This window comes from Schistocerca nitens, chromosome 4 (genome assembly GCF_023898315.1).
Source record: "Schistocerca nitens isolate TAMUIC-IGC-003100 chromosome 4, iqSchNite1.1, whole genome shotgun sequence".
Taxonomy (NCBI): domain Eukaryota; kingdom Metazoa; phylum Arthropoda; class Insecta; order Orthoptera; family Acrididae; genus Schistocerca; species Schistocerca nitens.
In genome coordinates, this window is record NC_064617.1 from 862,017,478 (window position 1) to 862,032,977 (window position 15,500).

The 15,500-nt window shown below is 36.6% G+C and overlaps 1 protein-coding gene across 4 annotated transcripts in view; it reads left to right on the forward strand.

The window, feature by feature from the left end:
- LOC126253317 (tyrosine-protein phosphatase 10D) overlaps nucleotides 1-15,500 on the forward strand; it is a 340,420-nt gene that overhangs the window by 283,191 nt on the left and 41,729 nt on the right. For all 4 annotated transcript variants that reach the window (XM_049954568.1, XM_049954570.1, XM_049954569.1 and 1 more), the window contains exons 19-21: nucleotides 1,281-1,397; nucleotides 4,364-4,523; nucleotides 14,108-14,214. In XM_049954568.1, coding sequence (XP_049810525.1) covers nucleotides 1,281-1,397; nucleotides 4,364-4,523; nucleotides 14,108-14,214 — 384 coding nt within the window. The remainder of the gene's footprint in view (nucleotides 1-1,280; nucleotides 1,398-4,363; nucleotides 4,524-14,107; nucleotides 14,215-15,500) is intronic.

Below are 15,500 nucleotides of genomic sequence, written 5' to 3' on the forward strand. Positions count from 1 at the left end.
TGTAACAGCTATGATCATACAGCTGTTCATGGCACTTGGCAGAGGCCAAGTATTATGTTTACATGTTTACCTTTGTAATATACATGTTTACTTCTGTTATGGAGTGACCCTGTCTGGACAGTTTGCTGTATGCAGCATGCCATGCCTGCCACCATACAACAGAAAATTTGTGACAGTTGTTCCTAGATTTGGTCTTTAAAATTACGTATGACAACCAAACCATTTATATCATGACTTTAGCACAACTCAGTGAGGATTTGGCATATGACAGTTGTCAATATGAGTTGTTTATACCTTATTTGTTAAGATACTGTAACTTTAGCCTAATTTCTTGTCTTGTTTAACTGCAGACAACTTGCAGGTGTTCTCAGAATGAAATCACTTGTAGCATAATAAATATGTAATAATACAGCTGAAGTGATTTTCATTAATCATTAAAATTAATTTCAGATGTAGTGCTCAGTATGATAAAGATTAAGATTTAATACTTAGCAGATTAACACGAGAACCTACTGGGACTTTTTAAAACCGTAATTCATTACACAGGGTATTGTTTTTTCTACCCAGTTTGTAAAAGCCAATCAGTAAGACTCAGTATAACTTGCAAGGTCACATTTATCTGTGTAATTGGTGTACATTGTTTCTTAAACCATCTTTTTAAAAATGTTGAAAACCAATTGGACAGTGATACAGGTCTGTAACTGGAGATATATCCAGTTACAGCATGATTCACTAGGATGTAGGAGAAGTAAAAAAAATATATTTTACAAATATAACTTCATATATAATTACAAAGTATATAGAATATAAGGAATACAAAATAAAGAAATGTTTACCCAATAACAGTACAGTACAGTGCAGAAGATAATTAACACAATGCTAATAAAATAATGAGTGAAACGTGGAACGCACAACTTCTCTCTGTTCGTGAGGAAATTTAATTTGCATGCATGTTTTGCTTTGTCAGAAAATACATTGGAAAACTGATTATGAATGTGACTCAAAACTGTGCGTAGTGCATCTGCACAAGATTTTGGTATTGTTTGTGAACAAACCATTACAGAAAAAGAGTTATTGGTTGTAGGTGTAATGATGATGTAATTCACCTTACCTTATGTTGATGTAATTAAAACTAAATTAGTACATTTGTACACCTCAGTACGAGTATTAAATACATCTGTGTTTTGGCTGTTACTTTCTCTTAGAGCTTTTTTTAAACATAAATGTATCCACATTCTTAAGGGAGTTGTCATTGCTATATAGAAACATGAATGTTTCAGGTTGAAAATTTTCATCCCACAGAAGTTCAACCAAGCTACATTACCTTCACTTGGATGCTTCCAGGTGATGCACAGAATGGAGTTATAAAAAAGTTTACAATAACGTATGGACTTGAGGTATGTTGAAAATTCTAAGTACTGTTTTTTCCTATACAAAAAAGTGTAGATTTTAGATTAGCAGTGTTTGATGGCATGTAACTCTGAAAAATGTTTTGCAGTTAAGCAATGTATTTAAATTGTGAATATAGGATAAATTTCTTGGTGACCTGCAGAAGGGCGTAGGAAACAATCATTAAAGCAGGAGTGATGTTCAACTCTTCATCTGGTGATCTAGATTTATGGTTCCCTTGTTTTCCCTAAAGCAATCAGGGCTTGGATGATTACTTGGAAAAGGCCACAGCCAGTTTTATTTTCCATCCTCGTAATATCTACTTAACTACGTCCCATTTCATTTTTATGCGAGTTATATGCATTTCTTGGGACCCTCCTTGGCTCTTTCCTCACATTACCAGGCTGTTAAATCAATCAGATTTTTATACATTACTGATCTCTTCACATTCCACCATATGCTGCAGTAAAGTTAAGCATCCTGTGAAATTCAGCCACTTGCTTCAACTAGTTTACATCTCAACTAGTTTACATCTTCTGGGAAGTTTGAAGTTCGCATTCATTCCATTATATTATTAATACACATGTTTCCTAATTTCAGGCTCATATTTGTCCCTAGAAATAGTATTAAGACACTGTCCGAACTTACTTCCACCCTCCGCAAAGCACTTTATTGTTTTCCCAGTACATGGTGCACCCAAAATGTCACTCCATATATGGCTCCTTAACAGCTGACTACAACATTGCCTCCATTACAGGTTAAACAAAATATTAACCTGAGGGATGTTAGGCATGAAAATTTTCATGTGACATACTATCCATTAACTCCAAAACACTTTTATCTATGGTCTTTAAATATGTTTTCATCATTCATAAGTGGATATGCTCTAGTTACATAAAAGTACGCCAATGAAACCCTTTGTAGTTAGATCAGAACCAATTTCAACATGATTTAGACAAAATATCTGTATAGAACAAAAAGCAAGAATTGGCCCAAGTAATGAAAAGTGTCAGAGCATTCATGTGAGGACTAAAAGGAATCTGTTAAATTTTTGTTACGCAATAAATTACACAAATGTAAAGGGTGTCAATTCAAATAAATACCCAGGGATTGTAATCACAAACTACTTAAGTTGGAACAATCAGATAGATAATGTTGTGGGGAACCAAACCCAAGACTTTGTTTTATTGGCAGAAGACTTAGAAGATGCAACAGATCCACTAAAGAGACCTGACCATCCTGTGCTACAGTGTTTCTGTGCAGTATAGTGTCTTTACCACATAGGTTTGATGGATGACATAAAAAAAGTTCAAAGAATAATAGCTCCTTTTGTACTATCGTGAAATAGGGGAGAGTGTGTCGTGGATGTTATATTTGAGTCGGAATGGCAATCATTAAAACAAAAGTTTTTTGTTGTGGCAACATCTTATTATAAAATTTCAACCACCAACTTTCTTCTTTGAATGTGTAAATATTCTGTTGATGCCCATCAACATAGGGAGAAATGATCATCATAATAAAATAAGAGAAATCAGAACTCACTCAGAAAGACTTAAGTGTTTGTTTTCCTCGCTCACTGTTCGAGAGTGGAACAGTAGAGAGATAGTGCAAAAGTGGTTCAGTGAACCCTCTGCCGTGCACTTACCAGTGAATTGCGTCATTTAAATGTAGATGAATAACTATTTAGCTTAGCTTTTATGTCGATTTCTTTCCACATCAAGCTAGTTCTGGTTATTCCATGTGTTTGAAGTTCAAGTTAGCAGCTTTTAAAATCAAATCTACTACTGCATACAATTTTATTTAGTCATAATCTGCACATTGTTACTTTCAAACATGTTTATATATCTCACTGTCTTAGTCTACTTTCTATATTTTCTATTACTCATTTTAATTTTGCAATACATGAGGAAAAATTGTAAATTAAGTAACACCATAACATGTTGTGTTAAATGGCCTTCTTCTTTTGCAAAACAATTGTTCCTTTGGAAAAAAAAGTAATACATTCTTTCTCTCTCAGTTTCTTTTTGAAATGTTCATTAGCATCTCGCAATGGATTCCTCTGTTTATTGTAAACTTAACCCTCGAGTGAGCACGCCTATGTATAATGTGTGCCAACCACAAATAATAATATTATAGAGTTACATTATGAGTATTAGGAGTTACATTCCATCCTGGAATTTCTGTTGTTTGATTAACCACAAATAATATTGTTTTGAACCATTTCTTTGTTGTTTCACAATTGTGTGCCCATACCTATTCCTTTATTATTTTCCTCGTGTTATGAAAAATGGCGTGCCCACTCGAGGGTGAAAACCCCATTTTGCTTTTCAGTTCTTTTTGATTTTCCTTTTTAATGTCCATTTCACATGAGAATAGTTGGTAGAGTGATAGGCAGAAACTTGCATGTAATGTAAGAAATATGAATCCAAAATAAATTATTAGCAGGCAATGGCTTTACTTTTATGAAGGATGCAATAATGCTATCATTTAAAAGCGCAACACACTAGTTGTCATGTACACAAAAACTGCGGATTTGGTTCTTTTATTTATTAATACCATAACATCACAGTTTAACAGGTGCCCCTAAATATCATCAAGACGTTAATCTTTGATGGAGTAGAATTTGTAATTCAAACATGAATTAACATAGCAATAAGTGCCTTTAAATATCCTCTTATTTCTAAATAATTGGATGTATTTGATTTTTTAGAGATCCTGATGATTAAGTCCAAGAAGTTATTAATTTTCCACGAATGTGTTAATTTTTTTCATATGTATATTGACTGCAGAAATTATTATACGGTAGCTATAGAAGAACACAGTAGTTATTTTCCTGGAGCATCAGTAGCATGTGAAATGGCAATGCATTGGAATTTGCTTTAGAGTATTGTTAAAAAACTCAAACTTTATTATTTTAAGAGATGATAATTCATCTTCTTTCTGTTTTTTTTTTTTTTTTTTTTTTTTTTTTCAGCTTTCTACACATACACAAAGCCGAGATTTCTTACCAACTGAGTTTAGTGGTACTATAAGGACTCTGATACCTGGAAAGACATACATCTTCAAAATACAGGCAGAAACCAAAGTCGGTTATGGACCTGAAGCGAAGTGGAAAGCTAAAATGCCTATATTTGGTGAGTTGTTATATAACTAGTATACCTCATCAGCATGGATATACAGGGTGTTAAGAAAAAAAGTGTTGAACACTTTGAGAGGTGACTGTACTCATTGAAACAAGAAAAATAAGACCAATAAGCATTGGTGCAGAAATGCATACTTTCCAAGATCAGCACTTGTTTATAGGAAGGGCTGTGTGATGCTTGGTTGCGGATATTAGTACAGTCATTGCTTTGGTGCTTCACCAAATGTGTCAGCAGGGTATCATGATGTCTTGCCCACAGTGCTCTATGTACCATTAGATGCTCTGCAGTCAGTTGCATGGTTCAAGTCGTGTTGTAGGTTACATTAGTTTTCATTGTATTTGTGTGCCCTGTTGTACAGTACTGTCAACCCTGGGTATGTATCGTGGTGTTTTATCTTCTTCCAAACACAAGTTCACTTTTGTGTTTAATGTTATTGTGGTGTTTGTCTGTACCAATGGTACAATACATTTACATCTTCTCTCATCCACCACTTGGAAATGAAAGCCTACTACTTGACAAGTGAAATGGTGGGTATGATATTTTGCTTAAGTTTAGCAAATGGACATAGCTTGCGAGCCCATGCCCACTATGCTGAAAAATATCTTCAGTGCAGAGTGCCTGCTGATAAGCTGTTTGACAGATTTTCCAGTGTCTGAGGGATGTAGGTACCATTGCACCTTGGAAGACTGGCAGTGGAAGGCCCCACACAGGCTGCACACCTGGTATGGAGGAGCATATGTTAGTTGCAGTGGAAGAAACCCCTGGGACCAGTGTGCGATAGTTAGCAGCAGGAGAAGATGTGCCTCACTGTAGTATCTGGGAGGGTACTTCCTGAACAGTTACTGTAGCCATATCATCTACTGCACGTTTAGGCCCAAGGCCACAGTATTGTCATGGCAGTTGGCAGTTCTGTCGATGGCTGTTGTGGAAGTGTGCTGCAGATCCACTGTTCACATCCAAGATTTTATTTACTGATGAGGCAGCATTCACAAGAGCTGGTGGTGTGAATTTCCACAACCAGCGTGTATGGGCTGATGTAAATCCCCAAGCATTCAGGAAAGAGGCCATCAACACCAATTCTCAGTCAGCATATGGACAGGCACACATGGCGATAGATTAATAGGGCCATACATGCTATCACAAAGGTTAACTGGTGTGCGCTATCTGGACTTTCACATTAATGTATTGCATAGCTTGCTGGAGGCTGTGCCATTGCAGTAATGGATGCAAGTGAGGTTCATGCATGATGGGGCCCCAACACACTTTGATGGCACACCACCACATGTTCATCACAATATCTGCGAACATCTGAAGAAGACATTTCAGGACTGCTGGGCCCCTAGACTTCCGGTTATGGGGACACTTGAAGGAATTGGTCTACACCACGCCAATCAGTGGTGTGCGGGTACTACAGGCTCATGTCTTCGATGTGTGCCAGCGGGTACAAACAACAACCAGGTGTTCTTCAAAGGGTGCATCATTCCTTACACGGCAGAGGGGTGCATTGTCATGAATGGACCCCATGCTGAACACATCCTGTAAGCATGTATTTATCACAGAAAGTATGCATTTTTGGACCCATGTTTATTGGACTTATCTTAGAAAATTTGCATTTCCAGACCCATTTTTATTGGACTATTTTTCTTGTTTTGATGAGTACTGCCACCTCTCATTATATTAAACACCTTTTTTTGAACACCCTGTATAATCAAAAAACAACCTGTACATCCTTCCCTCACTCCACAGAATTATGCAACTATTTAAATATTTCAATCAGAAAACAAGCTTGTCTACCTTTTCTTTTTCCAAGCATCTAACCCCTAATGAAATTAACAAACTGATCTTTCTGAAAAGCTGTAGATTTTTGTGGACCAATTTTACTCCAATTTCTTTTAATATTGCCTATCTCTAACTTGATTATAACCTGAGAACTCTCTCTCCTTTGACTTCTATAATCACAAGAATTTTGTCTTGTGTGTTTATAGCCCACACTTACACTTCCTGCCAGGGACAAAGTAGGAATCAAGCAACTGAATTACCATATTTAGCCAATTATAAGACAGGGGTGTCTTAAATTCATAGATTAAACTGTTGCTGTTGAGATCAAATTTTTTATTTTGTGTTACAGTTTAACGCAGGGTTCATCGTACATTTACAGATGACGCTTTGGCAATTGAGGTCATGCACAAATTTAATTTGAAGTATTCGGAAGGGTACGAGGAGGAACAGTGACACCAGATTAGCAAAACATTCGGACAAATGTGGGGAGGGGAGTGATGAGTGGGAAGCAAATTCCATTGTGCTGCCAACCATGAGAATGTATACCATGTACCTTGGTTACCATGTTTAAAATGCAGTGAAACTGAATCTATTTGCAGTTAGAACTGAACTGACCTTAAAATTGGATAAATACTAAACAATAGTATACAATTATACAGGAGAGAAATTAGTGCCAACAAAAATATGTTCACAAAGAATATTTGAAATAAGGCACAACAAATGAAACATAAACTGCTAAAGATGTACATCACTGATGGTTTTCAAGGTTGGCTGCAGTGTTAACCCAAAATGGTACAGTTTCTACCTATTTTGCTGTATGTACTGAGAAAACAATGTATCATTGCCATTCAGTTTGCTTGTATGATCAGTGCTGTAAGAACTGTAACAGTCGATAATGGCTACAGTTATAACTCTGTTGAGATATGCGCTTGTACAAGTTCACAGTTCACAACTGGTTCATGCAGACAATATGATGCCAATTTGTAGTTAATGGTAATTCATGAAGCAGAGGATACAAACAACTGTTTAGCAGGGAGAAAATTTGGTGTCACAGATGCGAATGTTGGTAGGTGGCATAAATTAAAGGACACCAGTTCTACGCACAAAACTTTTAGTGGACTGAAGCAGGGAAGGTTTCATGAGTTGCAAGAAAGTGCAGTGTAGGCCTGCCAAATACTTGAGAAATTATCTGAATGAAGGTGCTGGAGAAGAAGAGGAATTTTCCAACTACTTGTATCACAGAATTCAAAGTGGCTGCTGGCTGGTGCATGAGTATGATGAAGAGGGTGGGGCTTACATTACAAATACGGAACAGCACTAGCTGAGCGACTTCTCATGGTGTTTGATGAAAAACTACGTACATATTGGTGTTGTATAATCAGTGTATGGAAATGCATGTCTGTTTACTAGCCAATGTGGACAACACTAAACCCCTATTTTATTTTTCTTTATCTACTGTCAGGTGTTACCGTCCATATGAAGGACATTAAAAGTGTTACCATAATTAGTTCTGACGATGGAAATGTGAGAGTAACAAGAATTGCTGGATACTCTAGCAGATGGAAAGAAGCTTCTGCCATATGTGATTCTTTGCAGGAAAACAATACTGAAACAAAAAACAAAACAAAAAAGAAATTACCTGCAGAACTTGTCTTCAGATGTCAAGAAAAGGGATGAATGACAAATGACATGATGTTAGATTGGTTAAAGATCTGATAGTAGAAAATAACACAGGCCTGGTAATAATTCCTGGCAGCATTTCCTCAGTATTTCTAGCAGTGAAAATGACCTTTTAAAGCTCACTTGCGGCAGCTTTAAATAAGTGACTTCTTCAAGCGGACCATGTCCTCACTCCGAGGGGGTGGGAGGGGGGGGGGGAGTTAAAGAAACTCTCAATATCAATTCTGGGCCAGTGGATCCTTACTGCCAAAGAAAGTCTCTCATGTGGATCTATTACAAAATGATTTTAAAAAATGTTTACGTTCAATGCTAAGGATGGTTCAGATGATGACATAGTATGGAGGAGTGTCAGGAAGAAAAACATACTAGTAGGTTTATAGCAAGAAGGTGGTTATACCAGTGATGATAAGGATTGTACAACAGGCTTAGACAGTAAGCAAAGTAGCCAGTGAAGATAAAAATTAATCTAAGCCATTTCTTTTTTATTTCTGCTTATGTTATCAAATTCTAGAAAATCAGTAAATAGATTAAGTTTAGAATAGGTATAATAATGTTAACTTTTTGCGGCAGATACTTTTTAGTAAACTATCTTTTTTCATTATTAATCACAGTTACTGTGCTGTATTAAATTAAGTAAAGCATTGAACAAAATTTTAAACAGTTTGCAGAGGTAGAAAAGCATTGTGTAGACTTTGCATATTGTTGCTTTTATCTCATACATTGCTGTGTATGAAAAGTACATAAGATATGGAAATTTTATTTACAATTGAGAGCAGGACATATCTCATTTCGTCCTCAAGATATTGGTTTTTTTACCTAGTGGAAGTTTGCATGCCGCTCATCCAGTTCTGTCTATATACATTGGGAATCATGGTCACAACAATCATTGTATTTCATAAAAAGTCCCTGATATCAAAATGAGTTCTTTTACAAATGACAGCGCACAAAGAGGCACATATGTTGTATGATAAAGACTACATAACTTCCTTGTTAACCGAGGTATGGAAATAACTTGTCTGCAGTAGGGACACGGATGGCAGAACAGGATGTGTAAACACTTCAATAGCACATAAGGAAAACCCAGAGGCTGCTTTTACACATGTCTGCAGCACCTGAGGAGCGGCAGAGCACGATGAGTTAGCTTGTCCATAGCAGCCAAAGGGTTAATAAAAATATAAAATATACTGTGTTAAAATACATACCGTAAGTTTTCCAACATTCTGTATGCACAGGTTATGGCAATTTAGTACATCGGTTATGACATACCTCTATCTCTAATGTTTCATTGTATGTAATTCCAGTTGAATAGTCAAAAGATTGATTCATACATCAGGTCAGCATAACAAATGTGATTTGAATTGGAAAGGCACAATCAAAATTCAACAGGTTGAATTGTCAAAAGATTGGTTCGTACATCAGGTCAGCATAACAAATGTGATTTGAATTGGAAAGGCACAATCAAAATTCAACAGGTTGAATAGTCAAAAGATTGGTTCATACATCAGGTCAGAATAACAAATGCGATTTGAATTGGAAAGGCACAATCAAAATTCAACAGGCATCTTTAGTTGTTTATAAAGACAGCACTCAACATGTACCTTCAGTTGTTTGTTATGTAATAATGTATATTGTCTCTCAAGAGATTATAAAGTTAAAATGAAGTACATTGATAAAAATGAATAGAAGTAATCGCTATTACAGCCTGGACACGTAGGACGGCACTTCCACGCATAGTGGCGGAGTGATAGGGAAGCATGGAGGGGATGAGGTCTGCACTTGCGTGGTGGCAGTGTGTGGTCAAACAAAGTCCGTGTTGCCAAACTGTGTTGCTGTGGACAACAATCAAGTTATTTTGGCATCAGCACATCATATTACATGTCCAAATCTACGAGGGAATAATACATTTTAAAACCAATTTCCATCAGTCGACTGCACGAGAGAAATCTTACTTCACTTCTTGAGGTTGTATCCACTGCTCCATAGCAATTGTTTGTGTGACATCAGAACAGCTGATGTAGCTATATGAAGATGTCAGGTACAGTTTTTCTCAAAATGACAATTGTCTAATGACAACATCATTGAAAAGGGTCACTGTGATTGCCATTTATTGCGATTTGGACTACATCATAAGTAAAAATGTAATACAGAACAAAATAAACTTCAAACTCAAACAGAAATCGTTATATTTGTTTGACAGCTGCTTGTACCCAGTATAATTTTTTTAAAGTGTTTATAAAGCGCATATATGGATGTGTCTCAGTGCAGCTCAATGTAAATCACTATACGTAAAAAAGAATTACTGATAGCAAAGATCAGTGCACAAGACTATCGTAAAAATTGTCAGTATGTTATTATATTTTTCAGTGTCAACAGGCATTAGGAGTTGCAAGTAATTCATTCGATGTTACAGTGTGAGAACGCATTTATGATCCATTGTACAAGCTAACAATTAACCATCTTCTGTGAATAACTCAATGGAGTGCTGACTGATAATATCAAAAACCACTGATATCACGACAGGTAACTCTCCCAGTTATTGTAAGGCATTTTCCAATTTGTGCCTTGAAAATGACGGGGGTTTACTTGTCAAAACATTGGGTTTTTTTTTCATGAGTAATTAGAGCGTGCAACACTCTGGAAAAAGCTCACTTCTCCTTGGGCAATGTGTTGAACACTATAGTCTGAATACTTCATAGGATACATATCCCTAATCAATAAAATCTAGGAAGTTGTCATTTACTGTGTGTGCAATTTTTACGTGACAAAAACATTTTTAAACCATGAGTCTTTAAAACCAAGAAAGATTGTTACTTTACTTTGGTTCAAAGTCTACATCGTAATACCATCTACTATCCGAGTCCACGTCTGAACCCTCCGATTGTAAATTTAGGATGATAGGTTCATGGCTGTTATACATCTTTACCTCCCTGCCGAAGTCGTATTTGTGACACTTTTAGCATGCTGGCACATAGTGTGGCCACGTTGAAAGAGATGCTGTCTATTGCTTCATGCACAAGCATTCCAGTGTTTGTTATCTTGAATGTTTGCCCCCCTCCCCGTAGCTTGAAACCTGTGTGCAAATTAATTCTGTCAGTTTATACTGACAGTTATGTGTGGATAAACACAAAACTGCGTGACAGCATTCACGTACAAGAAAGTCGAATTTGTACATTCTGTCATGTGATTTTTATAGATTAACGAGATGCAGGAGTTCAGCACGAATCTGGTTTTTAATTGTCTGTGATATTTTTATTTTTCATCCAGAGCTCAATATTCCCTTTACTGGTGCTCATACTTGGTCTTTTTTTCTGTAACTGCTGAATGATAACTGGCATGATAATTACAGTGACTGACTTTGAAGTGAGGTATAGCAAGAACCACTTCTTGAAAGTGAACCACTTCTTGAAAGTGACAGCGTTCATTTCTGAAACGTAGTTGCTACTATTTTTCTTACACCTACATACAAGTTTACTCTCAGGAACCAAATTGGAGGAAGAGCCAGCATGCAGAATAAATATCCAAGAACCTTTTCCTATTGGAACTTTAAAACACCCAGTACCGTCACTTATTCTCCAGCAGGTACTCATGGACTGATTCTGATTCACCTATTTTTCACAAGGTAATACACTGTAGAACTACCTCTTCCTCTCGTGTCATGCATCTTTTTAAGGGACGTGGTTTGTGCTGCTTTTATGTCACTTCTTTCAATTAAAAACTCTCTCTTAACATTTTTGAAACCAATATCTTTTAAAATTGTATGCATTGACGTAGCACTGCCTTTGAAGCCAGTTTGCTCAGGCACAATTGTAACAAGCTTTTGTGATGTCGGGTATTTCTTTCTAATATTCATTTCAAACACGGAGCACCTTTAAATATAGTTGGCGAAACCATCTGTTTGCGTTACAGGTATCTTGTGATTTCGATACTTTCCAGATGACACAAAAACAAGTTTTCCTAAGGTTTCTACAGCTACTACACTTTTGTTTACTATTCTCTGTACAGTTCTCTTGTCGACTCATGCTTCTGCAGTTCTTTCTTGAGTCTTCAAAATGACAAAAATATAAGTCTCGCTTTTGGATTTGAAAAAGTTATAAATGCGGGGAATAAATCTCCACGTCTGCTTGTGAAGTGCCTACATCTACATGATTACTCTGCAATTCACAATTAAGTGCCTGGCAAAAGATTCATTGAACAACCTTCAAACTATTTCTCTACCATTCCACTTCCGAACAGTGCGGGAAATGTGAACACTTTAATTTTTCTGTGCAAGCTGTAATTTATCTTATTTTATTATAATGATAATTCCTTCTTATGTAAGTGGGTGCCAACAAAGTATTCTCAAACTCTGAGGAGAAAGTTGATGACTGAAATTTCATGAGAAGGTCCTGTCACAACGAGAAATGCCTTTGTTATGATGATTGCCACCCAAATTTGCGTATCATATCGTAATAGTCTCTCCCCATTTCATGATAATACAAAACAAGCTGTCCTTCTGTAAACTTTTTTAATCAATCCTAAGTGCTGTGGATCCCATAACAGACATCAATACTCCAGAAGAGGGCAGAAAAACATATTGTAAGTAGTCTCTTTAGTAGACCTGTTGTGTTTTATAAATGTGCTACAAATAAATTTCAGTCTTTGGTTTGCTTTCCACACAACATTATCTATGTGATAGTTGCAATTAAAAGTTATTCATAATTGTAATCCAAGTATTTTGTTGAATTCAACAGCCTTTCAATTTGTGCGTGTCATCCTCTAAATCAAAATTTAGCCGATTCCTTTTAGTACTCATGTGGATGACTTCAGACTTTTCATTATTTTAAGTCAACTGCCACTTTTCTCCCCATACAACTATCTTGTATAAATCATTTTGTAATTTGTTGTAATCATCTGATGACTTTATAAGACAGTAAATCACAGCATCATCTGTAAACAGTCTAAGAGGGCTGCTCAAATTGTCTCCTAAATTGTTTATTAGATCGGGAACAGCAGAAGGCCTACAACACTTCCTTGCAAATGCCAGATATCACTTCTGTTATACACGATGATTTTCCATCGATTACTATATGCTGTGACCTTTCTGACAGCAAATCATAAACCCAGTCGCACAATTAAGACAATACTCCATAAGCATGCAATTTAATGAAAGTTGCTTGTGTGAACTTCACATTTATTTCCTTCGCCTGACACATGCATTTGGAAATCACACTGAAACGTTTACAGATATGCTTTCACAGCTATACTGCTACAGGAAGGCAATATCAGCATCTGAATGAATAGTTTGGTCGCTCTGTGAATTAAACTGCATTATTGCGAAGTATGGCAAGAGTGCAGCATGCAGGAGAGAGAGTCTCATAGTGGAGTTTGTAACTCACGGCTAGCCGCTCAGAGAGAGAATGAATCTTATTGGCCGCAAGCAGTTAATGGTGGGGGACGCACAGGGGGGCTGAAAATTGGGCCACCTTCCTACATGACATGAACTATTATCTCCAATAAAAAATTGTATGCATTTGTGACAGAAACCTTAATTAATAATAAATTTTTCATGGGTCGTAAGTAGGTTACTTTTATCTACTACTTGTATCGGTCAGTCGCATTATTTCCATTCTCATTCATTTTTGACTGAAAAAATCTGGTTTTTTAACTCAAAACTCAACAACAGTTATCTTTTGTTTTTATAATTTGTATCAGCGTGTCTTGTTACAATGTTTAAATTTTTGTGATTAGTATGTAAGCACGTGTATTCCCTCTTATTACACAGAATTTTACTCTGTTTCTGCCTTGATGTATAGTAGACATAGTCTTAATGTCGGACTTCTCTGTTTATGATTGCATTTGTAACAATATTATGAAAAGGATTGTTGCTATCACCATATAGCAAAGATGCTGAGTCACAGAAAGGCTCAACAAAAAACTGTCGGAAAGTACTTTCCGACAGTCTTTTTGTTGTGCCTTTCTGTGACTCGGCATCTCTGTTATATGGAGAGCAGCAACAATCCTTTTCATAATATTTTTACATTCCATCCTGGATTTCCTGTTGTATGATGGCATTTATATTTTTTTAAATTTTGATGGTCGAAATGTGAATCTTGTTTTTATTCTTTCCTGTATTACAGCTCCACCCAAGCCAAACACTCAGGTATTTCCAACTGAAGTGTCCCGCAGTTCTACCACGATCAAGATACGCTTCCGCAAGAATTATTTTTCAGAACAAAATGGAGCTGTAAGTAGATGTGTTGAATTTTGTATTAAATACAAGAGCACAATAGTGGACATATTTGTGAGCTGCACTTGTAAAAATCTTCAGTGAATGTGGCAATTTCTGATTTAGAACTACTGTTATATTGAATGTATTGCTGTAGATTTAAGAAATGTAAGGCTTTGTGGCTAGTGAGTAAGTGCCAAGCTACAAATTCAAAGCTCAGGGAGTTCAGTCCTCAAACAAACCTAAGTTTTTTTCTGTGCCACTAACAGTTCTTTCATATCTTGCAATGATATACATGTGTGGCCAGGTATGCCAGTTCAAAGGTCAGAAGAAGGCAAGAACATATCACCTCCAAAAGGACCATTCCTAGCAAAGCACTGCGTTGTTCATTACATCATTCAGGTTGATGACAGCATTACTCACTTTTAAGAAATATTTCCATGATATGTAGAGATAGAAGACCAAAAATTAATTTAAAAAAAGACTTAAAAAAATAACCTTTTGTCATTGCTGCTGTTTTGGTTGGTGTTGGTTATGGTGGTTAATGTTGATGTTGAAGAGGAAGACGAGAAGGTGTCTTCGAATGGCAACAGACCAATGCGTACATTAACAACACTCAACATCCTGTTGCCGAATATTCCGTGTGACACAGCAGCTTTAAAGTACATGTTTCGCCATTGTGGTTGTTTGGATTACCTTTTTCCCCATTCCTTCCCTCCCCCTCCCCTTCCCCAAATTAAAAACAGCCCTTCTGAATGTTACAGAGAAGAGAATTGGTTGATCAGCCCTCACTTGACTGTTACCATCCACCTTGCCTGTTGCCTTCTCCATGATTCTTTCACATTTGATTGCTCAACCTCCCTTTCTCCCTTTTTTATTTTCAGATGGGCTATCTGTCATTGATCTCTTTAACAGCATCCGTGTCTCTTTTGATTTTGATTTTTTCTGTTTGCCTATATATCCTCCCGTCTCCATGTATCTTCTTATCATATTTTCCGTCTTTTATACCTTTCCATTTCTATAGTGAATAGAATTGAACAAGACCAGGAACGACAAAAAACCCGCAGAGACTGTGCAAAGACTTCAACAGTGAACCATCAGAGAGCAAACAGAGGGATGAACAACAAAGAAAAAGACAGACAACATAGAGGCACGTTAAAATAACCAGTCAAAAAGTAAACCTAGATCAAATATCTAAGACATAGTGCATTCAGGACCAAAAGAACAATGTGTAGCTAGTTGAATATGGTAGTACAGTGGGAACACAACTGACGGACTTAGCAGCTGTGCTGCTGGCTGTAAAG